General features: G+C 43.3%; 1 protein-coding gene across 1 annotated transcript; it reads left to right on the top strand.

Moving 5' to 3' along the window:
- LOC121606502 (anthrax toxin receptor 1-like) lies at nucleotides 1-23,959 on the top strand. The gene is made up of 18 exons (XM_041936847.1): nucleotides 1-504; nucleotides 3,777-3,848; nucleotides 3,955-4,026; nucleotides 4,587-4,668; nucleotides 4,840-4,873; nucleotides 5,434-5,513; nucleotides 6,231-6,299; nucleotides 6,825-6,905; nucleotides 7,778-7,838; nucleotides 8,981-9,079; nucleotides 12,552-12,621; nucleotides 12,704-12,782; nucleotides 13,120-13,215; nucleotides 14,782-14,823; nucleotides 15,766-15,861; nucleotides 16,146-16,313; nucleotides 17,115-17,195; nucleotides 22,166-23,959. Exons 1-18 carry the CDS (start codon nucleotides 323-325, stop codon nucleotides 22,574-22,576), a joined length of 1,875 nt encoding a protein of 624 aa, XP_041792781.1. The 5' UTR covers nucleotides 1-322; the 3' UTR covers nucleotides 22,577-23,959.
- The last annotated feature ends 901 nt before the right edge of the window (nucleotides 23,960-24,860 follow it).

Here is a 24,860-nt window from a genome sequence, read left to right as displayed (position 1 = left end):
TCCGTTGCATAGCCTTGTCATTAAGAAAAAGCAGCAGGAGTGGGAGGTTGTGGACCTCTTCTCATCTTTGTGCACACTGTTTTGGACCCAGGGATGAGACAGTCCCAACAACAGTGAGACCCACAGCACTCATGCTTTCTCTCTCCCCTCCACTTCACCCTCTGACTTACACTCACTGCTCTCCTTTGGATTATTGCTTTGTTCCGATGCTGAAGACACATGTGGACGATTGAGAGGAGAATCTGCAAGGAGGATTAACTCTGCAACATTTTTTTGAACCAACATTTTTATTGAAGTTGGTTTTATTTATCATCTCATCTGTATGAGGTTTCCTTCAGCTGGAATAATGCCTTTGTGCTGGAGTAGAAGCTCCTGGTTTCCTGTGGTGATTGGTGCTGCGCTGGTTGTTCTTGCTGCTGGTAACGCTGGACCGAACCAGGACAGGAGGCAGGCTGGGTCGTCCTCATGCTTTGGAGGCTTTGATCTTTACTTTGTTTTGGACAAGTGAGTTACCTGACACACATTACCAGACACACTTAGAGTGGATGGACTAGCTGGATGGTTCATGCTGACAAGTGAAACCCATTTATATTAAAGTCTATGAGAAACATTTAAACAATATATTCTTTCTTAATTAGGTGTTTTGTATTCTTGCATTGTGTTTATGTCCAGTCCAGTGACTGAGCTTGATTTGAATATTTCGCCTGTCTGCCGATGGCCTTAATACAGGTATAATGACATATGACCTCATGCATTATGATCAAAGCATATCAATGCATAAAGTGAATTTGCATTATTTTATGTTGTTCTTGTGCTTCTCCCATTACGGTCTGCCAAAATGTTTCATGATGTCATCTCCATTCTGTTAGCATTACGCCTCCTGGTGTCATGTCATGCAGGAAAACGGATGGATGGAATTGTGATGCATTGCTCTGATAGGCCTTGATCTAGTCCATGTCGTAATCACCTTTACCCAACCATGTGTTCACAAAGAGGCGAACCTCGCTCCATCCTCGCTTGTGAACCACTGAGCCTTTCCAGGATGCTCATTTCATACCCAATCATGATGCTATCACCTGTCACCAATCAACCTGTTTACCTGTGGAATGTTCCAAACAGGTGTTTTTGGAGTGCTCCACATCTTTCCAGTCTTTTGTTGCTCCTGTTCCAACTTATGTGAGACATGTTGCTGCATCAAATTCAGAATAAGCACATAGTTATAAAAATCAATGCAGCTGATGAGGTCAAGCATTAAATATATTTTCTTTGTGCTGTTTTCAGTTGAGTATACGTCAAAAAGGATTAGCAAGTTATCCCATTCTGTTTTATTAGGGAAATCACAGCCTTCACCCTTTTTGGAGTTGGTTTGTACGTTTCAGCTTGGCTTACGTCTACAGCTGGTAATGATTAGCTCTGTGTTAGGTGTCACCCCATTCATCAGTCTGCCACAGGCTGCACAGACAATAAGTGCTGTAGCTGACTGTTGTGTTTGGTGTTCATCTCCATTACCATAACATACACCGTGCGGGCAGCTTTTATCCAGAATTGCTGGCCAGCAAGTGCATAAATTATCTGCAGCCTCTCTCATCTTCTTCGAGTTCGAGCATAGTCAGTGCATCTCAAGTAGGGCACAGGATGTTTGGACTTCCTGCAAAGTCTTTTGGATACATTGGTCTTGATTTAGAAACAATTTCCATGTTTATCTAACCTGGTTTTCAGTGATCTCTGTGTTTCCCTTCGGCCAACATGGGCACCTGATCAAAGACACCAAATTGAATATTTACTCGATCGTATCAGGAACGTTTTGATGAAGCATGATACGGTTCTTTTAATTTCTGAGGATTTTTTTTGCAGTTGTTTGGAGGATATGTGTGATGCATTTGTTAAGTAAGACTTTCATTTCCAGGCTCTTCAAATTTAGACAAATAGGAATTGGGCAGTGTCGTTAGCAAAGCCAGTCATGTGAAAACGGTTTAAGGTCCTCAGAACGGGTCAGCGTCACACATGAGTAGTGTTTACCTGAGCTTTCCTCACTTTATACTGTATACTCGTGCTTTATACTGTCGATAAATGTGCGCACAGCTCCTCTGGCACTGACAGCTAACTTACCCAGGCTGTTTCCTTTGGACTGTAGCAGAGTACTTACCTAATGACATTTGTGTTTTGCGAAGTTGACTGAAACTACTTGTTTTTATTACTTTTTTTTTGAGCAAACCAAAATGTTTGCCAACTAGGTCAACAACATTTATCATTCAACTCATTGTCCTAATCTGGAAGACGAGGCTTGCAGTCTACCGCTGCCCTCTCGCTCTCCCTCCAGAGATGGTGATGGATTTTCCAGTTGTCCTACAACATGTCATTGCCAACTCCAGGCACGCTGCTGTTTCTCTGAGGGGAAATAAGGCAGTTGCGTGTAATAGAGAGTAATTGTTAGCGTGCGCCATGTTTTAACGACACATTTATATTGCATGTGTGATGTGACAGCATTTATTGTCGGGCATCGGTTCACGGCACTAGCTGTTCCTTTTGCTTTTCTCTTATTGTCATCGCTCCAGGTGGGATCTTTGCTCCGCTGCTTTTCAGCAGTGACGTCCTCCACCTGCCCTCACTGTCCTCTTGCCCGATCTCACGTCTCTTCTCCTCTCTTCTCTCTCCTCCATGGCTGCACTGCCCTTTCTCCATTATGTCCAGATGTTCCAGTGTTTCAGCCTGTTGGCTGGGCTGTTTGTGCTGGGACTTGTGTCATGGTAACAATGGAAACATAGGTGTTTTAAGGAATGATGGAGGGGGGTGTGGGGTTATAAAAACACAATTTCAATGAAAGACATTTTGATAAGCATCAACAATGAAACATGCAAGCTCGAAACTGTTCTTTATTAACTTGATGCAACTGTGTATTGATATCTTTTGATAATTAGATTAGATGATAGATAACTCTGCTCCTAATTTCCCAACAACAGATCAGGACACAGAAAACTTTGTGTTCCAGTAAACATCAAGTAAAAATGTGAATGACACCAGCTTAGTTTTGAGTTCATTAGCAAAGAGGGAATAGAGTGCAAGACGATAAACATGGACCAAGTTGTGATCACAGAGAAGGTTGCATGAAGGCTTAATGAGCGTACATTCATCTGACTCCAGAAACACTGGTATAATTGCAGGTGCATTAAAAAGACGTTAACAATAATCTGAGGAGTACAACATCATTGCTACTTCTCGGAGTAAACCAGCTGTGCTGCCCAAAACATTTACTCATGCAAAGCTGTTCTTCAGGCTCTCTCTGTTCTCCTTTTCACTGTAGAAGTCTGTTCCATGGATGGATTACTGACCTACTGGGCACAAGCCCGGGGGCGCAAGAGGTCAGGGCAGAGATGCAAAATGAAAAGTTTAGATGCAAAACTACTACAATGACGGTTCAAAATGACTATGAAGAGGTGCAAAACCATAAAGTGATGAAAAATAACACTAAACAACCACAAGGAGACACAAGCAACTACGAAGAGACACAAAACTACCACAAAAAGGCACAAAATGACTACAGAGAGGCACAAAAATGCTACAACAAGACCCAAAACAACCACAAAGTGGTGCAAAATGGCAACAAAGAGATACAAAATGATTACAAAGAGATCCTAAATGAATGCAGAGAGGTGCACTATTTGTAGTCATTTTTGCCTCTTCTGGGATCCATTGTTTCAGTTCTAGTACAGCAAAAGGTCCAGATGCACAGCAGCAGACAAGACATCCTCACATTCATTCGGCTTTTCTCTTCTCAGATCTGGGAGTGTACAGAATCACTGGACCGAAATCTACCACTTTGTTGAACATCTAGCTCATAAATTCATAAGGTAAACGAAAAAAAAACACAATTGTTTCATCGAGTGTCTGTGGGAAAACATGCAACAAGAAATGATTACTGATCTAACAGAGAATATTTTTCTCTCCTTGCCTCAGTCCACAGTTGCGAATGTCCTTCATTGTGTTTTCCACTGAGGGAAGGATCTTAATGAGCCTGACAGAAGACAGGTGGGTGCAGATCCCCTCAAAACCGCTTTTAATCCTTTCCTTTTTTTTATCATCCAGCTGAAAGGAGTGAGTGTAATACCAGATTTGGACAGGTCACACACATTTAATTCCCTCTTTTTATGACCAAGAGAAGATTCCAGACAGATACTTTCCTTCACTGTGATCTGTCCATACTGTCGTCGGTCTGGACAACTACTTCATCGTGTAGTCTTTGACACATTGTGGGCAGCTTGTGCGTCTAATCTTTCCTCAGCAGCCACAAAGTCTTTTCACTGTTTCACTCATATCTTATCCTACAAAAGGCTCATTTCCTGTCTATCTGCGTGACAGTTTCTCAAGCCAATTTGCACCAATACTGTTTCAATTCATTCATCTGCAACACATTGCTGATATTTTCTGCAAATGCTGCCCTTATGGAAACTATTATCCTGTTACCACGCCTCCCAGTGTCTGGCATTAGTCAGAAGAATGTTCACAAATGAACCTGACAAAATAAATATTTTCAATTTGATTAGATTATCAACAATGTGGCTCACCTCGTCTTCTGTACGTCTGCTCAGGGAACGCATTCGCAAAGGTCTGGAGGAGCTCCAGAGGGTACGTCCCGGGGGAGACACCTTCATGCATGAGGGCATCCTCAGGGTGAGCAGCCTCTGTGTGTCCAGCTCCGGGATGCCATCTGCTTTATGTGTGCTCTGGCACCAAAACACACACCGCCCGGTCCAGAGAGCTAAATGGCTATTATGTTCCTGTATTCACTGCATGCTACCATAGAGAGTCAGCTGATTCAAACCAGCTCTTCTTTTTTCACAGGCCAGCGAGCAGATATACTATGGAAACACTGAAGGTGTGTATTACTTTTCTTACATGGTAAATTATTTGTAAGCCAGTTTTTTCTGTGGGTCTTTGCATGAAGTCAGTGGTTCGTAAGCATGGGATCATCGAAGAGAGTCACAAGATACTTCTGAGGGGTCGTGAAGTGATTTTTAAGGTTGGGGAGCTCTGCTCTGTTTTTGAAAACTGGATGTTTTTATGGCTTCAGGCTTACATATGATTCAGATTAGACAACCTGCTCACGGCTTAATCAAATATGTTTCCCTGAATGAAGGTTTCTGAGTGGACTTTATATCAGTTTAGTCACTAGTGACAAACTTATCTGCAGTTTGGATTTGCTCCTTGACTTAATGACAGCTCAGAATTAGTATGTTCATTTCTTAATAGAGGCACAAATCAAAATTGTGCAATTCCAATAACAATAAATTATAATGTGAGCTATCAGAAAAGCCTTTTAGAGTTTGCATTATCACAAAGTGGCAGCAGTCTTAACAGCGCTGTGTGGTTTTGTGCAGTGGGTGATAAGATTAGAGTGAAATTGCAGCAGGGGTGACCAGTTCTTTCTGTCTGCAGGTTATCGCACTGCCAGCGTTATCATCGCTCTCACAGACGGAGAGCTGCACGAGGATCTTTTCTACTACGCTGAGAGGGAGGTGAGCGAGATGAAGAGAGGTTAAATGGGCCACACAAATTGCAACCAGATGAAACGTGTGACTGAGCTTGTGACGGACCAGATCAAACACCACCACGCTATACATCACCACTTTGATCCTCTTTCTCTAGGCTGCAAAAATGGGGTCAGAGCGTCTGTCAGATTTATACGTCCCATCACATCTGCGCTGGGATCTAATGTTTTATTTGCTCCTCAGACTATTCAGGCGCTACAGGTGAAGGTGTACAAAAGCCTGAGGCCTCAATCAGCTTTGAGTGCCCCTAGACACGTGCTGACTGCGGGGATGAACTGGGGCTGACGTTTCCAGTAGCTGGATATGTCTCTCTTGACAGCTGCGGGCTGCTTTAGGTTGTCATTTTGTGTCAACACAGAAATCCACAGGCATTGTTACTTAGAAATAAAGGCTTGTGTGTTTTGTTTGACATTCAGGCATCTGTGTGACATTTCTTTTGTTAGATGACGTCTGAATAACATTATCGAGACGTAAATCTCTCACTTGGACAGCACAGTCTTAATCTGAATCTCTTCACCAGGAACATGGTGTTGCCCAACTTCTTGTAAAATCTTATTAGCAGCCAGACAAACATGAGCCTTTTTTGACTGTGCTTTGGATGGTGTTATGAAATGCAGAGGTGTAATTGAACCCAGGTGCTGAGCTTCTTCCTGTTTTTGCTGTGAATCTGTGCATATCTGACAGGCCAACCGCTCCCGAAGCCTGGGTGCCTCAGTTTACTGCGTGGGGGTGAAGGACTTCAATGAGACACAGGTTTGTTTTTTGTGTGTGTGTGTGTTTTTAGTGTTAATGTCACATGGCGTCTAAGCTTCAGGGAGTGAAACACACAGTGAGCTTGTAAATGCAAAGCTTCGTAAATCAAGCTATTATTTAAAAAAACACCGACACCAGTGTTTTTAAGCAGTTATGAAGTGCTTTACATTACTTAAAATGACACCTCGTCAACTCTCTTCCCAGCAGACTGAAGTAAATGTGGCTTAAAAGTTCCAGCGAGGACACGAGATTTACATCAAACGACTCTAAACAGTTTATACAGAACTATCCAAGTGTTTGGTGGCCTAACAATCACAGTATGAGTCAAGAAGCCCTTTTCCTCCATTATGTAGCGTTAAAGCTGTTTTAGTTCGTCCTCCAAACCAAGGGAATATGGCGATATTGTTGACTGTGTTCCTATGAGCCACTCCTGTAATCAGCTGTGTTGTAAGCTTAACTAATTCTCTTGGATGGATGAATGAGCACTTGTGACGTTTGATTGCAACAACTTGTTTTCCTCTCTAGCTGGCAAAGATTGCTGACAGTAAGGACCATGTCTTCCCTGTAAACGACGGATTTGAGGCCTTGCAGGGGGTCATCGACTCGGTAAGCATCTCAGTTCTGCCCACAAACACCTTCGAGGCGCTCTCATGTTGAGTTTATCGGCACACAGGATATCACCTCGCTCGCATGGACTTCATGAAATCTCCCCCATCACTTCTTCTTTAATCCATCAACACGCTGATCAAATAGCACATGGGAAACAAGACAAAATAGTTTTAAAGCACAACATAGTGCGTTATTCCATCCATGGAGCCCGGCCAGGGAAAGAATTCCAGGAAAACCTGCTGCGACTGTGACTTTCCTGCTTTTGATCATCACAGCTGACGTGTGGCCAAACACGATCAAAGTGCGTGCTGTATCTCTCAAGACCCACCTCAGTGGTGCCTTAAATTTTTGTACATTCTAGCTGGCGAGAAATGAAAAACAGTTTGTCGTGAAAGGCCTGCTGTCACTGGGATACGAGGTTTGCCGAGCAGAGCCGGAGGTCTCGCAGCTGACTGTCGTCTGGAGCAGATTAGCAGCAAACCAAAAGCTGTTGCTTCTTATTCATGTGAGCGGGGGCACCGGGTCATGAATCAGTCTTCTTTGGTCTTCAGGGTCACAGTTTGTATGTTCCTAAAGAGCAGCTAATAGAGATGCATCTGCAGAGCTCAAATAAGAATAAAGCTCAAAGCCCAGAAACAGTCATTCGGTTTAAAAGAGAAGAGATTACTACAGTCTGAAAGAGACAGTGCAACCGAGTGACGGCACCAAAAGATTTTCCTCAAATGGTAATGAAGCTGTAAGCAGAGACTGTTTTTAAAGCCTCCTTGATTGTGCTTTTAAGAACGCTCCAACATCTGATATTTTTTGGCCGGCTGCTGAAAAGTGTTGCACTGGTGAGCCTCGTAATGTCCTTCTGCTCGTCTCTGCAGATCCTGAAGAAGTCTTGCATCGAGATCCTGGCGGCAGAGCCCTCGAGTATCTGCGCAGGAGGTAAGGTTTACCTCCCGTTCGTCCTCGTCAGGCCACTCGATGAATGAACTCAGACAGTAGCGCATCGTAGCTGACCTTACGTGATTTAACCCTTGCTGACACTGGCTTCCAGCTGTTCCTCTAAAACTAACAATTATTGGGAAATTTATTTTCAGTATTTTTTTCTGACCTTATTAAAACCTGATATTTAGAAAAGTAATGAAATGCTTATCCTTCCCTTTAAAAATCACCATAAAAACATCGTTACATAACAAGTTATTTCATAAATGAGCAAATCTTTACCTAAAAGTCGTGTACAGACAAAGAAATGAACAGTATATTATCCCACGTACAGTGACGTTATCTCGGTTTTGGGTCAGTTGGAGCCCAGAGAGGCCGAACTGCTGGATGTTTTACGAACAAAGAGCTTTAAAACTTCAATAACTGAACAGATTACGACAGAATATTTTAGAGGGATAATGCTGCATACTGTCACCATCAATCACAGATTTATAGCAGATAAAAAAACCCCTTTGTATTTAACAGTGTTTTACAGCTGGACTCCTGCGCCCCAAACAGAAACTCATAATTTTCTGTCATAAAGAATCACTTTAATAAAACAATATTAAATGGGCCGGGGGCTTCTCGAGGACTCCAAATGGAACATTAGAGCTGATAATGACTTTATGCCAACAAAGGCTGGCAACATAAGCAATGCTATTGTTTCATTCATAGCACTGCTTTGGTAATTGCAACACAGTTTTATTGTGGCATGTGTTTCGTCTCTACCTGTCACATAACATGATGAGACATTTGGGGGTTGCTTTAAAGCCTCAGTCAGATTTATAATAATAAAAAGGCTGAGGCACACAGGAATAAAGAGAATTAAAAAGCTTAACCTAACACAGGTAAACACACGCCTATGCGTACCTTCATCACCTGTATTTTAAATCAAGAGACATGCATTATGAACGGCTTTTTAATTCACTATCCTCTTGAGTGCCTCAGACATATTTGCCAATTCTAAACTATTCAGATCTAAAAAATGAAGAGCACCAGAAAGCACTTTTTTCTTTTAGCAGCACTCTTTGCAAACAGCTTTTCTTCATATGGTAAAACTGATTTTAAATGATCGAGTTTGCGTTTCTCCTCCCCTCACTCAGAGTCCTTCCAAGTGGTGGTGAGAGGAAATGGCTTCCTCCACGCCCGCAACGTCGATAAGGTCCTGTGCAGCTTCCGCATCAACGACACCGTGACGAAGAGTGAGTGAAACATCACTGAGCATCTCCTCACTGTCCCCGATTCACTACACACACTGCTAACACTTTATATCAAGGTACACATATTCACCATTAACAGGCTGCTTATTAGCATACATATGAGCAGCATACTGGCTCTTTATTAATTATTAATTATCATTATAAAGCATTTTCTGCAACTAAGAACATTAATTACTATCTAAATAACCCTAAACCCCAAAATAAGGCATTAATAAATGCTTTATAATGACTGATAAAGACGCAATATGCGGCTAATATGCGTGCTAGTGAACAACTAATTAATAGTGAACATGTGGCCTGTGCACTGGTTTATCACACAAGTGTTTTAACTGAGCACACATTGAGTCAAAGCATCAAAGCTGATCGCTCAGTTCATTTACAATAAAAACAGCTGGAATAAACAGATGAGCGTGCAGGCCTTGGTGATATCCACCGAAATTACAGCGAGTCGAGCTTCAGTCAGCCGCCCAGCTGGAGTCCTCTGCGATCAAACACGCAGCCATGCTGGTGTTACTGGTATCATGGCTCTTCGTTTTAAACAACAGGTCGGGTAATTTTACAGCCTGGAAAGGAACCAGAAACAAGAGATAAAGGAGAAGGAGTACCACACACGAGGCAGAAGGAAGAAAAGGCCTCTGGGATGCAACCAGTTTCCCCACTGCCTTTACTGGTGGCCTACTGTAATAGTTGTTAAAACCACTTCCTACCAGGCATCCCACAGTCGCTGCGGGAGGTGCTGGTTTAATTACAAAGCGAGATATTCCCAGCACTGAGGTACAAACAAAATGTGTGCTCCTCTGAAGGAGAAGCGGTGGTTTCCACTCTGACCTGATGGCATGTCGGAGCTCGTGTCAGTGCGTCTCCATGTCTCAATCGCTCCGCTGGAATTCATCATCTTCCATATTCTCTGATAGAGGAATGTCTTATTGGAAAATGTCCTGCTGTCAACTCTCTCTGAGGTTTCTTCTGTGCCATTGTTTTCGTGTTTAGCACCACGGTGCATGATGATTAACCATATTTTCTGCTTCCTCATGTATATACTGCATATCATATGCATGATAGCACACATGCAGGACTTATTAGCAACCCCCCAGAGAGACTGTTTTCTTCACTTTAATGGCCATTGCTTTGGTGACCAACATTCAGCACTGGCATCTCGCTCTTTAAATCAAACTCTTGCAACAAAGTTAAAAAAAAAAAATGTTTTCCAAGTATCAGTCAAGCATTAACATTTTCTCAGAATCATAACATTTTTCTGTGTGATACAACATCTAATTTCCGGCAGACAAACAGCGGACATGGAAATAATTTGACTAAAATCATCTCCTTATGTTTATCCCATAATACTTGTATACTCCTCCAAATATATTCACTTCTCTATATCGTTTATACACAATCCTCTGGAGCTTGCTTACTTCACATCGGGGGTTAACTCAAAATGAAAATGATTAGGCCACAGTTTGCTCGCCTGGAGATCGATATGTGATCAGCTAAAAGAAAAAACATTTCTCTTCTCTCTAATGCATCTTTACTTGCCCTCGCTGACTCCCACGCTCCAGCCCTCTGCATACTTCCCAGATATGGTGAAACGGCAAAAAGGAAAGCAGCAACATGTACCTGCATGTGTTGAGCAGATGAACCAGTGTTTGAGTGTCTGTCTCCAGGAAAAAGTAGCAGCAAATACAGGCAGGCGGCGTGGGGTTTGGCAGGTCCAGTCCTGAGCTATCCATTGTTTCGGTGACAGATGTTGCAGCTATGGTGCCATGGACGTTATTGAAGTGGGTGAATGATGGCAGACAAGGCTTTAAAGAAATAGCTTGACTTTTTGGGAAAAACCCTTTCTTGCCCAGAGTCAGAAAGCCAGCTGGGTAGCTTAGCTTAGCATGAAGACTGAAAACATGGGGAAACAGCTAGTTTAGTTCTTTGCAAAGGTAACAAAATCTGCCTACCAACACCTGTAAAGCTCATTAAGTAACAAGTTATCATATCTCATTTTTTTAATGTGCACAAAGAACAAATGAATCAGTTTGTTTTACTTTCTGTCTGCTGTCAGGACAAAACTCCAGGAAGTTCCTGCTCCTGACCGGGAAATAGTTTGGCACATGGCAACATGAAAAAGAACAAAATTTTTTGCTGTTAGACTTCTTTTCTTGTACAGATTAAACAAACGAGATATAACATGAACTATTTCTGAACTTCAGAAATGCTGTCTGCAGATTTCGTTACCTTTGGTCCGAGCCAGGCTCGCCGTTTCCAGTTGTTATGCTATGCTAGGCTAACCATCTCCAGGCTGGAGCTTCATATTTACTGTACAGTAGCATCCAAAGCGAATTAGCGTGTTTCCCCAATCGTTGAATTATTCCTTCCTAAGTACAATTTTTAAGTACAATCTGCCAAATTGAAATACTTTAAGTAAATTTCTTCAACAGCTCAAAGATGCTGCTGTTTCGCTGTAATCATCTGTAATCTGACCTTTGACCAGACAGTGCAGCCAAGTCAGTAGCCTCTCAGATATTATAATGTTACATCTACCGTCATCTTAAGCATTGTTCCAAATAATTGACTGCATAAAGTTGAACTCTGGGCACAGTAAAACATGACCTCTACATTTGGGGGCAAATAGTCCAATAAAAGGTCAGGATATGGACTCCCTGCATCTTTCTCCTCAAGGGAGTGAAACAGTGGAAATGTGCAGAATCAGGTCCCATCAGCTCTTTACAGGACTTTGCTGTGATTCGTCCTTTCTGTGGCTCTCAGTCCTTTTCGTCATGTTTTGATATGGTGAGGCCATCCTGAGTGCAAGGTGGGTGCAGAGATGAACTCTGAGTGGGACCAAATCTGGGCCAGTTTGTATTGGCGCTGGGCTGTTTTTGGCAGCGTCGCTCCCCCATCCCCTCTGTCCTGCATGGTGTTTCTAGAGAGGAGCAGCCGCGACCCATGCGGGTCTGTTGATTTCCTCAGTTCTGCGGTATGCTCTCCTCCTGCCAGGATAAACAGACAGGCTTGGGCGACGATGCTTGTTGGAGCCGGGTTCCTAAAAGCCAGCTGGACGGGGAGAGGACCTAGATTTGCCTGAAAAACAAAAGCTGGGGTGAAATAGTTGGTGTTTCTAAGAGGGATACAGATGTCTTCAGACAGCAGACAACAAAGCTCTTGTTTTGAAGAAACGCTCCTCTCAGACAGTCTGTTAATGGACTCGCAGTGAAAGATGTGACATCATGTAACTTCTGTGGACATGTGCATGGTTCCTCCTCTCTTACTGAATTGAAACAAAGTCTTGTGATGTTATTCAGTCAATAATCTCACTGTAATCAGGTCAAACTGTGACTTTATCTGAAAGGTGATTCAGTTCATAAAACCTCCTGTTTGGAAGAGTTTGATTGTATGTCAGTGAAAACTACTGACTGTTACCACAACACAGGACTGGAATGACTCTGTCCCTCTTCTTCTCTAGTGGTGAAGCCTTTGGTTGTGGAAGATACGTATCTCCTCTGCCCTGCACCAGTGCTTCAAGATGAGGGGATGTAAGTCCTGCAATTTATTTCAATTCAGTAAATGTGGGGTTTCATCCACAGCAGCCGAGACATTTTTCTTTTTCTCTTCCAGGGCAGCAAACCTTTATGTCAGTATGAACGAGGGTCTCAGTTTCATCTCCAGCTCGGTCACCATTACCACTGTGGGCTGTGTGAGTACAGTCTAATGTACCGGCATTTAGCTTCAGAACTGTACTGATCTGGGTGATGGTGCGTTCCAGCTGTAAAAATCACAGGCTAGCACTAACAGATAGCAAACCAGTCCAAGCAGTGCAATAAAAACTTAAGATGTCTAAGTGATGGATGCAGATTAATTAAAGCATTCCAGCATCAGCAGAATTGCAGTCTTTAAACACTGATTCAAAGGATGATAAAACCAAAAGAGCCTCTTTCCTGCACAAAGCATTAAGCCTGGAGAAGTGGTTTATATCTCTTTTAGTGCTCGACACATTCAGACAGCGTGTGTTGACGTGTCTGTCTCTGTCACAGTCTGATGGGACCATCCTGGCCATCGCTCTGCTCATCCTGATGCTGCTCCTGGTCTTGGCTCTCCTCTGGTGGTTCTGGCCTCTCTGCTGCACTGTGGTGAGCTCTCTAAAACACTCGTGCAATAATAGCATGCACACATGCTGCGTTACAGATAGCTTCTGGTTCGCTCTCTTCAAAACTGTAGATGGCTTCAAACACTTCTGGAATGCAGCGATAATGCTTGCGGACAATAAGTTAGAGAGAAATGTCTTTTCCAGGCCCGTCTCGTCTGGCTAGCAACCCCTAAGGCACCTTATTAGCCCCAAACAACATTCCCATGGCGAGAAGGTCAGGGTCTATGAGTCAATAAGGGCGTATGGCTCTTTTGGATCCCTGCAGCTGAATGTAGTCCACAACCAGAAGAGGTCAAGGCCACCGGGTGGACGTGTGTTGAAGTAATTATGCTGCTGGTGAAATGATTTGTTTTTCCAGAGGTCACAGCAGGTGACTTCTGAGTCCTACTTCTCAACACGTCCTGAGTGTAATCAGACTCAGATCAGCAAACTCTTCCATCAGTAAAGGGGCTGAGTAATGTCCAGCTAGTGGCATGGAAGCAAAAGCTCAAAGAGGCTGTTTCAGAGTTGAAGGTTTTTGAAGCAAGATACGTCACCAGAAATTAGGAAGAAAGAGACTAATCTGCTCTGGCTACAGCAAAAAAAGGAAAAACACCTACTGTATGTGCCATTATTTAGGCAGTGATCAAACTGCCAGCATCACAACCTTTCAGCAGACTCTCCTGTTACCAGCCACTCTGTCAAAATCTCTATTTCTCCCCTCAAATGAAGAGCGTATTGTCTCTTCAAAATCCACTCCAATGTTTCCAGCGCTGGAAACAGGAAAGCTGAGGATTGCCAGAGGGAGATGTCAGCTTTTACAACATGGCTGTCCCTCCCTTCGCTTTTTCTGTTCTTGTCCATTAAGTTGCGAATTCAGGTCTGTGCAGCGAGTGTGTTTAGGAAAGCGATGCTGGGTTACCATGGGGAATGGCTTCGTGTTCCAGGATCTGGAGAAGCATGGAGGAAAATGACAAATAAGAATCAGCATCGCTTAATTTGCCAAGTGGATTTAATGTAGAAAAGCTGTCGTTATTACGCTGGTGAAAAAGCACAGCGGCAGCTCGTGTGGTGACATACGTACGAGAAAAGACACAAGACACAAACTAAAGTCTGTCTGTGTGCAGCAGCGCAGCAGCTGTACAACACACTCTGAAAATAGAACTACATTGATAAAAAGGCATTATCAGATAAAAAGGAAAAACAAAAAGCATAAATACTATAAAATTTTATGGATAACATCGCTCCATACAGAATGTAAGAGCAAATAATACAGTATTTATGAGCCTGTTACTCTTCCTTTCTCCTAATCAACAACTTCAGGCCAGAAAATCTGGATAGCAGATTTCTAGGTCAGTGCATTGCTCTTGTAAAGTAGTAGAGACTCAGAGGAAAAAACAATTCCTCAGCCATGTGTTGTTGTGTAACCTCCTTGTTGCACACAGAGAACACATCGCTGTGACGTGCGGATTATATAAAAAAGCCATTTCGATGCGCGAGTTTGTGACTTTTGTGTTGTCACCTTCCGCACTTCTCCTCTCATGGCATCTTTTTTTCCCCCTCCTCACAGATCATCCATGAACCCCCGCCGCCGGCTGTGGAGGAGAGTTCGGTATGGGCTGCACTGCCTCCGCCTGATCTGCTTCTTATGACCCTAAAAAAAGAAAAAAAAAAAAGCTTGTTATTTAAGTTTCAGACTGTTGCCAGTGTTTAGGTTGTGTAATTGTTGTAGTTTATTTGGCCATGCGGCATCATTCACTCGCTCCCTGACATAAAACTCTGATTCACTTGTTGAGTAAATCATCAAATATGATGTGTGTTAACGCCCTCTTCAAATAACAATGAAATCCTGACTTTTACTGTTTTTTTCCCCCTCTCCTGTTTCAAAGAGGACAGTTTTGTTTTCAAGACTTCATGTTTTTCAAATCGCTTCCTCTGGACTTCTTTTGGATCTTCATGGAATATGATGTGAAATTAAACGCACTAATAAGGTTATTTCTCATGGCTTTGATCAGCAAATTCATGCTAGTAAAATACATTTTGACTGCCCGAAATCACAATGCAATAACAGCAAGCCGACATGCAACTGCAGGAAACGTCGGGCTGCATTTATTTGCACCAGTTAAACTGAAAATTAGGTTTAATTGGTGGATTTATCTCAAAAACAGACTCCAGTGACAACCGTGGCCCTCAAAGACAACTTTCAGCCTCGATTATGGCTTCCTCTGTCTGACATCCTGGTAGATTATGAGTCAGACAGGGTGTATTAAAGGCCTGAAACATCACAAGTTTGGCCAGTGGGCTTTGCAATTTCCTCTGATCTTACAGCCAGCACAGAGGGGACAAATATTAGGGTTGGGTTTGGAGTGGGGAGCTATTTACTTGCCTGGTGACCGGTGAGAAGACATTTATGCCAGGTAGCTCCAACGTGTTCATTTATGTAGAAACAATAAAAGGTTAATTCACCCTTTTATTGTCCCTTAACTGTAGCTGGTTAAATGGCTCATTAATAAATATATCACAATAAAACCTACTTCCTGTTGCGCTCCCACAGGATGATGAAGACTTTGAAGCCCCCAAGAAGAAATGGCCGACTGTTGATGCCTCCTACTACGGAGGAAGAGGAGTTGGGGGAATCAAAAGGATGGAGGTGAGATCAAGTAAATCTCTAACCTGTCTTTTGTGCTAATTAACGAGGATGAGGGGCTTGAAAGCAGCCTTCTAATGAAGGACCTTTGGATCACTGAAGACCACAGCACTTTCAGAAAGTTCAAACAACACTAAAACCTTTAAGTGCATCAAAGGAACATCTCATTTATGAATTTGAAGCCTTACAGATATACGCTCCTGACCATCTTTTTCAACATTTGCCAGTAGTGTAAAGCTTTAAATGCAGCATGTGGCTCTCTGCCTCTCCATTATCGCCATTATTAGGTTCGCTGGGGCGAGAAAGGCTCCACTGAAGAAGGAGCAAAGCTGGAAAAGGCCAAAAATGCCAAAGTGAAGATGCCAGAGCAGGAGTACATGCCGCCGCCCATGCGGGTTCTCAACAACGGCATGCACAAACCCCCGGGGCCGCGCAAGTGGTACTCACCCATCAAGGTATAGCACCAACAGAAGCAAAAAACTGTCTGGGGAATGTGTTTGGACTGCAGATGCAGATCAACTAAAAGTGCAAGCAAGTAGGAATTTTCAGTTCAACATTAGAAAAAATGAGAAATGATGTAGGATTCGTGAGATATTTGTCCAACAAGTCTGTGAATATAGCTTATATTTAATTAATAAAACCATTCACGATCGTTTAAAAGCTCTGCTGGGACGTGCTTTCTTCAGCTGTTTGCATGTGTACTGCATGAAGCACAACATCTGTTACAAATTATTGCATGCTAATCTGGCCGTGGATACGTCAGTTACAGCTTTGTTAAAATGTCGTAGTGAAAATAGCATGAGGTGTGTTAAGGTAGTAATGCTTAGGTGACTACTGGCACACAGTCCCTTCCTCCAGGGCCAGCATGGGGTTAAAGGAGTCGTTCCGTATCCTCAGTCAGCGGGGGATTGTTAATAGAAACCAGACTCCCGTTGGACTGACCTCCAGGGAGCAGGGCTGCACAGCCAGCAGTTTTGTGAAGAAAAACAGCTGCATTTTCTGCCCTTATCCTTAAAGTATTTGCTGTTTAAAAACTATGACGAGTCAGTTCACAATGGACTGAAACAATTTCATTTCAAATGGCTGCAGGATTAGGTGCACAGTGTGGGAACTGTGTATTTGTGTCCCCAGGAGAGATACCAGACACCTGATCGAGCTTTAGAAAAAAAAAAGCCATTGTTTTTTCCTTAACAACAAGTGTAGTTTCTCATTAGTGGAATGGTTTCAAAGTGTGACTCCTGTCTGTGTTTTCACAGAGCAAACTGGACGCACTGTGGGTGCTTTTAAGAAAAGGCTATGACCGTGTGTCTGTAATGAGACCTCACCCAGGCGACAAGGTAAGAGTACCTCACAGCTGCACAGGTAGGCATTAAACTTCATCAGCACCGTCAGTCAGACTGTATTTTACCAGCTGACGTAAGGCCTTGGCTGTGCATTCCCCTTTGGCAAAGAAGAAGATTCTTTTGTATCTGAAAATGCTGAGAGAATGAACCAGCTGCGAGCAATGAAGTGTGCACAGAGAGACTCATGGGAGAACTTGTGGTGAGTTGGGATTTAGACTGCAGCGTCTGGCAGCAGCGCGCTGCGATGTAAAGACGTCTGGAGAAGTCGTTACGAAGGGCAAATGTAATTCCTCAAAGGCCAGCTGTAGTGGGGGGGATAACAGCGCGATGACCTCTGCTGTTGGCAGCTAACATGTAGTCTGAGACTGTGGGATCTACAAGTGTTGAAAAATGAGTCTGAGGGAAGTCTGTATATGACAGTGCCTCACCCGCAGGAGTTTATGTAATGCTGCATCTTTCCCTGAGTAAGAAATGTTGATCTAAGAGCAGAAATTAGCATCAAAATTCAAAAAAAAAAAAAAAAATGCAGAAACTTTTATGTTTACTCCTCAGTGTTTTCCGTTCTACAGTTTAACAAGTATTTAGTATAATTTGTAGTCAAGGTTACTTTATTTTGTGTCATTTATAGCATATTAAACCGTGTCTGCTGTTAAACACACGCCTTTGTGCAGTATATAGTCTAGTCTATAGTCTGCAGTAGATAGCTTTATTGTCATAAAGCTCTATATGGTGGCACACAACTGTTTTGACACTCAAGACTTATATACAGTACATACAGTATATATATAGTATAGTTTTGTTAAATAGGAGGATGAAACAATTCTCACGTGGCCACGATTTAGGAATGCCATCATCATCATCACCATCAAGTGCTGCTGTTTCCACCCATAGCAACACATGCAGAGAAGGAATAACAGGGGCTCAGTTTCCAGGGAAAAACACGATTTATTTGAGACTTGTGGTGAAGATACCAATTTCAGTACGTCAGGCAGAAATGTATGTCAAATTATGCAATAAATGCAATAAATTATTTCCATCTGATCTGATGGTGCTGCCATCAAAATAATAAATATTTCCCTCAGTTCAAGCATCATTTCCTGTAGCTGCAAGTGACATGTGATGTGTTGCAACAAGTTGAATTTCTTATAATCATAGAGTTATTAAGAAGTCTGACAGTTTATTTTAAAGCGTTTTATGGACCAGCTGTCGACACATCTCACCAGCAGAAAGTCAGATATTAAAGCCACAGTGCTAAACCACAGTTACACACACACACACACACACAGTATATATATATCATATTTAAACCACTGTAGATCCTGCAAATACAAAATTATTAACTATTTGTAGTGAAATCAGTCTCAAATTCAGCCTGTAAAATCTGTGATTGAGAATCAGAACAGGATTTAATCTGCTGTCAGGACATTTAGTGGTTTAGTTAAAATACAGTTCAAACAGAAAGCGTCAAGAAATGTATTTTACAGCTGCAGAATAATGCGACTAAACACTTATTAAACATTCTCCAACAAGCAGACACAATTATTGACATTAAAAGTGTAAAACAGCTATAGATAGATAGATAGGCTGCATAAAAACCTTCACCTTCAGGTGATGAAATCTCCACAGCAGGTGTATTTGGACAGTGCTGTACTAACGTATGCAGCATAAAGAAAAACTACATCTGATCATCAGATGTTAATTATGATGACTGATCATCATCATAATTAACCCTGCAGAGATTTCTTCAACATCCTTTTAGGTCACAAGTAGAAACAGTTTATTGTCCGTTGCAAAGTGAAATTTGTCTTTGATGTGGCTCAAAAACATTCAGAAAGTAAACTCGTGAAGGAAAGCAAGTAAAAGCAAGGACTTACATGAAACAACTATTGAAAAAGGAGTTTTCCATCTCATGAAGAGGCTGACAAAGTGAGTCCCACAGTCACTGGAGGCGTATGAACGCCTCCGGCAAGCCCGTCACAGCCTGCAACAACAAAGTCTGCAGCAACAAGCAGACCCTGTGTCGACATGATGAGACCCTAATGCAGCAGACTGAGACTCTAGCAAAACACCGCAGTCCTGGACAGCGAGAGCAAAGCACTCCGCAGAGACTATGAGTATATAGTGTGTAAAAAGTATATACCGTATACTTCAGAGCTGACCACTTGCTGAAGCATACCATGCCCTTGTGCATTGGATTAGATGATGAAAAAGGAATGTGTGAGGCAAAAAACTTGCTTTTCTTTTTTGGTCCATGGCTGACATTACATACGGAGAAATCACGAGGCAGGTGCTGCTACTTTCAGTTGATTTCAGATTTACAGATCAAAGCTTTGTATGTTACAGATGGGACTCTTGGAACCTATTTATTTATACCTAGTCCACATGTGCACGGGTATTTCTTAAAACAGTGTTTTTTCCTGTTCACACAAGTCCTGTCTTAAAAGACATCTCCACCTATATGAAAAAGCAGAAACACAACTGAAGTGCTGTCAAGAGCATGAAAACCAACAGGCAGAGATATAACCCAAACCCCAACGCCATGTTGGCCAATCAGAAGCCTGTAAAAAGGCGATTACCGGTAGGTTATCTGCAAGTAGACGTACGATCCTACCATGGCAAGGGCATCACCCGCCTCCGCCATAGTAAACAAAGAAGCACAATCTGTCGTTGCAAGCCAGAAAGGCCAGTTTTCTCTCTCTGCACGTGTGTGTTCACCCTGGAAGCAGTTTTCCAACAGCGGAAATGATCTTAAGACTTACTTCAAGTATAAATCTAAGAACATTTTTATTAATGAGGCCCCTGGGGCCAATTGGAAACTAATCAGCCTTGAAGGTGAAGCAGTCTTTAAGCCTGACTTGCTCACAGTCAAACAATAGCAGAGGGTCACATTGCCTGCTTTTTTTCCAGTACAGTAAGTACAGCTAGCACACAACTGTGTAATTAGAAGTGTACGAGCGAGCCCTCCACACTATAAAGCTCTTCATTAGTGCACTGGAAAAAAAAAGCTCGGCTCTCGCATCCTTCATGATTTGCAGTAAACAAGCTTGTTCTGGTTGCAATTAAGAGTGTCTTGTCAAAGCTTTGCTTTTATAACTTCCCCTAAACGAAGGCAGTGGTGGGAGGGAGGGGGCCTGCCTGAGAGTCAGGTTCCTGTAACGTGTCATATGTTTCTGAGCTCTAACCACTGCTGTGTGTTTTTAGGAATTAGCGAAGGAATCAAACACACGGCACAATGCAGCCGGTTAAAAACCTAATCATAAAAAAAACTTTGAAGGCTCGCTGAACCTACAATGCAGTGCATGGTCTAAGAGACATTAAGACTTCCACAGTGGCTCGGGCACAAAAGGAAAAAGTTTATCTCTCCATCCCTGCTGTATATGTGTACATGCAACATTTTGCCTGGAGGTCATGTCGCCCCGCTGGTAAATGAGAGGCACCAGGCGGCACTGTCATCCCTTATCAGTCCACTGAAGCTCGCTGATCCCCTCAGTGCAGCTGCTCCCGGGGCGTAGCTTGTTTCTGGAATATGATCGTCTCTTTTGCATGACCTCACTTTGGTTTGGACCGGGGGAGAGCGGTGACAGGCCGTTCTGTCCAGCTGAGCAGAGAATACACATAACTGCCCTAAACTAAAGCTGCGATAGGCAATTCCAGCATATATGGAGGTTTGTGGGCGTTAAAACACGAACACGGGAGTCACGGCACCATCAGCTGTAATCAGAGAAAGCAACAAGGGACAATTTTATATGTTGGGCTAATTCAGCTGTCAAAGCCGGGAAGTCGTGCGTTTTGTCAAAGAAATTAGGTTTAGAAAGCAAAGTCTTTGAAGCAAGGATGTCATTTTCCAACTGCAGACTACCAAACTAATAGATCAGACCAAAGAGGCGTAATGAGAACCAAACACAGCAGTGGAGAAATGTCGTAGTCATCACAGTCGTCAGAAGGCGAACCACACTCGAGATGGTCCAACTGGACATTTCAGAAAACGTCTCAAAACAGTTGCATCAGCTTTGCTCTGAGTTTTTAAGCCAAGTGTAGTTTGTTAGTTCGATAAACATTTTTCTGCTCTATGACTGCTAACATACGGAGCCACGAAAGTGTCGCACAAGTTTATCAGAAAATAGAATTTAATTTTAATTTTTTTCACTCTAGTAATCCCAAACCGGGAAATTAGTCTCTGCATTTCACCCATCGCTGATTTACTGAAACACACACATGCACATGCAACATGCAGTGAGACACACAGGAGCAGTGGGCTGCCGCATCAGGCGCCCGGGGAGCATATTAGGGGGCCTTGCTCAAGGGCACATCAGCCGGCTAAGGGAGGGGGGGAGTGAATACTCCACCACACCCAAGTTTCTCTGCAGTCCGGTGAATAGAACTGGCGACCCTCCGGTCACAAGCCGCTTCTCCAACCTCTAGGCCACGGCTGCCCCCCAATGCACAAATAAATGATCCTTGAATCACTAAAATAGAGTGTTAATGTTAAACTTACTTTTCATTCAACCTCTAATTTGTTGGTTAAAAAAAGCAAAATTGACAAAACAGATAAAGACTTGATTCCTTTTCCTCATGACTACTCACTCATTTAGCTAGCTAGCTAACTTTGCTAGCATTAGCTTGTTAGATACATTTTTTTTAGCTGCTGTTAAAAGAGTTTATGTAGTGGAGCTGCAGCAGTATGCCAGACTGCGTGTAGATGATTAACGCTACGTATCTTGACTGTTGTAGTTTATGAGCGAAGTTAGCTTCAGCTAGGTTGCTAGCCAAGAAGCTAGTCATGAGTGCGTTTAGCTACCGGGCTGCCTGCTGTTTCATCTGAGCCTTTCATTCTCCATGAGGTGTTGTATGTATGAACAGGAAGTTCACTGCCTGCTCACCACTTTCTGCTAACAATCCCACAATGCAATGTGCTGCGTTGTTTATCTTCATCCTCTAAAATCTGCTCTGTTTTCAAATTTCAGGGCAGATGCATGAACTTCACTCGCATCAAGTCTCCACCTCCTCACTACCCACACTACAACCACCAACCGTCTCCCATCTACAACCCTCCACCTCCACCAAAGGGCACCCTCCCACCGACCCCCGGCAGCCCTCCATCGTCTCCATCATTCTCCACCTCCAACCTTCCACTGCTGCCTCCGACACCTCCTCCCACCTCTAACAGTCCCTCCCCTCCCCTCACGCCTCCCCCCTACACGCCACCTCCAAACCGAGCTCTTCCCCCGACCCTGCACATACCTGCCCCGCCGGCGCTCCCGCCCACCCCTCCGCCCTCTGCCTCCCCCACCTGCTCCCTGCCTCCTCCACCGCAGGGACCTCCTCCGGGACGGGCCCCTCCACCTGCCCGCCCGCCGCCTCGCCCTGGCCTGTAGAGCAGGCAGGAGAGAGTTTAACAGGATTTAAAAAGGCAACTCAGAGCCCCCCCCCAGCAATCAGCACATGACCATCCTTGATTGTACCTGCAAGCGAGGACACGCAAGTGCCTCGTGCGGCGCTCGGTGGGCCGAGGCCTTTCTGCCCTGTGAAGTGGAGCAGTGAGGACTTGTTTCCAGCTATTTGTCTACACTGACTTTTGTACACATTTAGCCCGACAGTGCAATTGCTCTGATGCTTGAATTACACAGACATTCCCTACAAATGAGGTCATGCGGGCCGGCTCAAAAACATTCGCCTCCGTGGTCCTCAGAGCTGCCTCAGGCCCTGTTGTCCCCTCCATGAGCTCACAAGATTGGATGAATCCCGGCCAAGCAGAGGACCGAGCAGTGCTAACGCCTCTGTATGAAGGCCCTCAACAAGGAGCACAGATGTGTTCGAAACGATCATGACACTAAAGTACGTGCATCTGCAACAGTCGTATCTTTTCCCGATCAGAGACAAAAGACTCGTATTGCAAATGTTCCACACACAGCAGATCTGGACGAATCTGAAAAGCCCCGTTTTTGTACTCTTGTTGAGCAATTGCATGCAGTAGCGTTTGAGTCAGCATTTTGTTCTTTTTATAACGTTTCTACCTTGTTTTATACAACATATTTTTTATTTGTACTTTTAGCATCAAGTAGATCACATTTTCTGAGTTTTCATTTTTTGCGGTTAGATATTTTCTGGTAAACACATGTACAGAAAGTGTATTGAAACAGCGATGCAATGTATCTGAACTTTTGACTTCTGTATGAAACCAGACTGAAGCGAGTCATAGCTGGCCTAGTTTTTGTGCACACCAGAGAAAACACTAAATTGGGGTTTAGACACTAAATTAGCCTTATTACTGTGACTGACCTGACCGAGATGACTGCAATCGCAGCGACAGCTGTGGACAAAATGTGGACAAAAACATGTCAGAGTCAGGGAAAAGCTTTGCACATCGTCTCGCTCATCCGCCCCCGGCCTCTAGCAATATGTGTAAATAATCATTTGATATAACCATGTGTGTTCAGATATCTGTGTGTGTGTGTGAGTGTGTGTGCGTCAGGAAGAAAGACTAGTCTACTATATGTATTTGTGACAGCGCTCCCGCAGTAAACCGACCTGGGCCAGTATGCCAGTTTCATCAACTCCAACAAAATGACCTCTGGGACATTGCATTGTTTCATGGGTCACTCAGTTAAATAAAAGGTTCATATGAAGCTGTTCTTTGATGGTGATCAGAAGTGTCTCAGCAGAATGCACATCACATGCTCATCCTTAAGCAAAGAGTCTTATATAAATGTCATGACATAACTGATAAGGCTGTATGTAACTTTCCACCAATACAGTATGTAGACATGTATGTTTGTTTCATTCAAATTGAAAGTAAACAGTTTAAGTGTATTAAGTTGGGCCGTTTGTCTTCCTGTATTTGTCTTCACATACAGTTACTGACCTGTAAAGCGCTGTGATTTACTCGCTGACGATGCGAAAACAGCCACTGAGCTCTGCTTCGCTCTCTGAAGCTTTCATCAAAGGCCTGTTAAGACTTTAATGGGTTGTCTCTCGTGTTTCCCTAAGTCACTTTTTATCACAAGGTGCTCCTCCTTTCTCAAACTCTGCAGAATGTCTCCCACATCCCACGTTATTCTACAGCGAGTTAATACATTACAACATTCGCTAACTTGCTGCAGGTACATTTTACTCTGTTTTCTTTTACAGTAAGGTAAAGAACTGATGCATTTGCAAAAGGCTCAGAGCACCTCACTCACTCCCTGTGATGGGAGGAAAAAAAGAGAAAAGAGTATGCACAGCACAGCTAACTAATTCCAGATGTTCATATGCTGCATTATGTCACATGCACGAATGGAGTGAGCTATCTTGGAAAATATTAGACACCATCTAATCCTCAGGAAACGTGGGCAGGCTGCAGGAAAGGTGCGCCGGTGCACATCGTAAGCGACATAATTTGGGGACAGAGGACAGAGTGGACCGACGAGCTTTGAGATTTGATGTTTTCTCTTTTGTCACGTGAAGTTGACAGCACGCAAGCAGGTTTTTACGCTGCGGCTGTTTTCAATGAATTTTCCATGTCAGGCGAACTCGATGCAAGATGTCTCGCGTCTGCTGTCAGCTTTTGTTTCCACTCTGTCTGAAGCACGACAGCACAGATGTAACGTACATGTGTAAACATTGCATCACAGATTAGAACGATCACTCAGACTTGTCCCATATGATAAAGGTTCAACAATT

This window comes from Chelmon rostratus, chromosome 5, assembly GCF_017976325.1.
Source record: "Chelmon rostratus isolate fCheRos1 chromosome 5, fCheRos1.pri, whole genome shotgun sequence".
NCBI classification, from domain to species: domain Eukaryota; kingdom Metazoa; phylum Chordata; class Actinopteri; order Chaetodontiformes; family Chaetodontidae; genus Chelmon; species Chelmon rostratus.
The sequence above is the reverse complement of the archived record's forward strand: the minus strand, read 5'-3'. Positions and strand labels throughout refer to the sequence as shown.

Bases quoted from the DNA above. Each gene is read 5' to 3' on its own strand.
- LOC121606502 (XM_041936847.1), top strand. From the start codon at position 323: ATGAGGTTTCCTTCAGCTGGAATAATGCCTTTGTGCTGGAGTAGAAGC. The intron at 4,669-4,839 runs GTGAGCAGCCTC...CTTTTTTCACAG, and splicing joins TGCATGAGGGCATCCTCAGG to GCCAGCGAGCAGATATACTA. The intron at 17,196-22,165 runs GTAAGAGTACCT...TTCAAATTTCAG, and splicing joins GACCTCACCCAGGCGACAAG to GGCAGATGCATGAACTTCAC.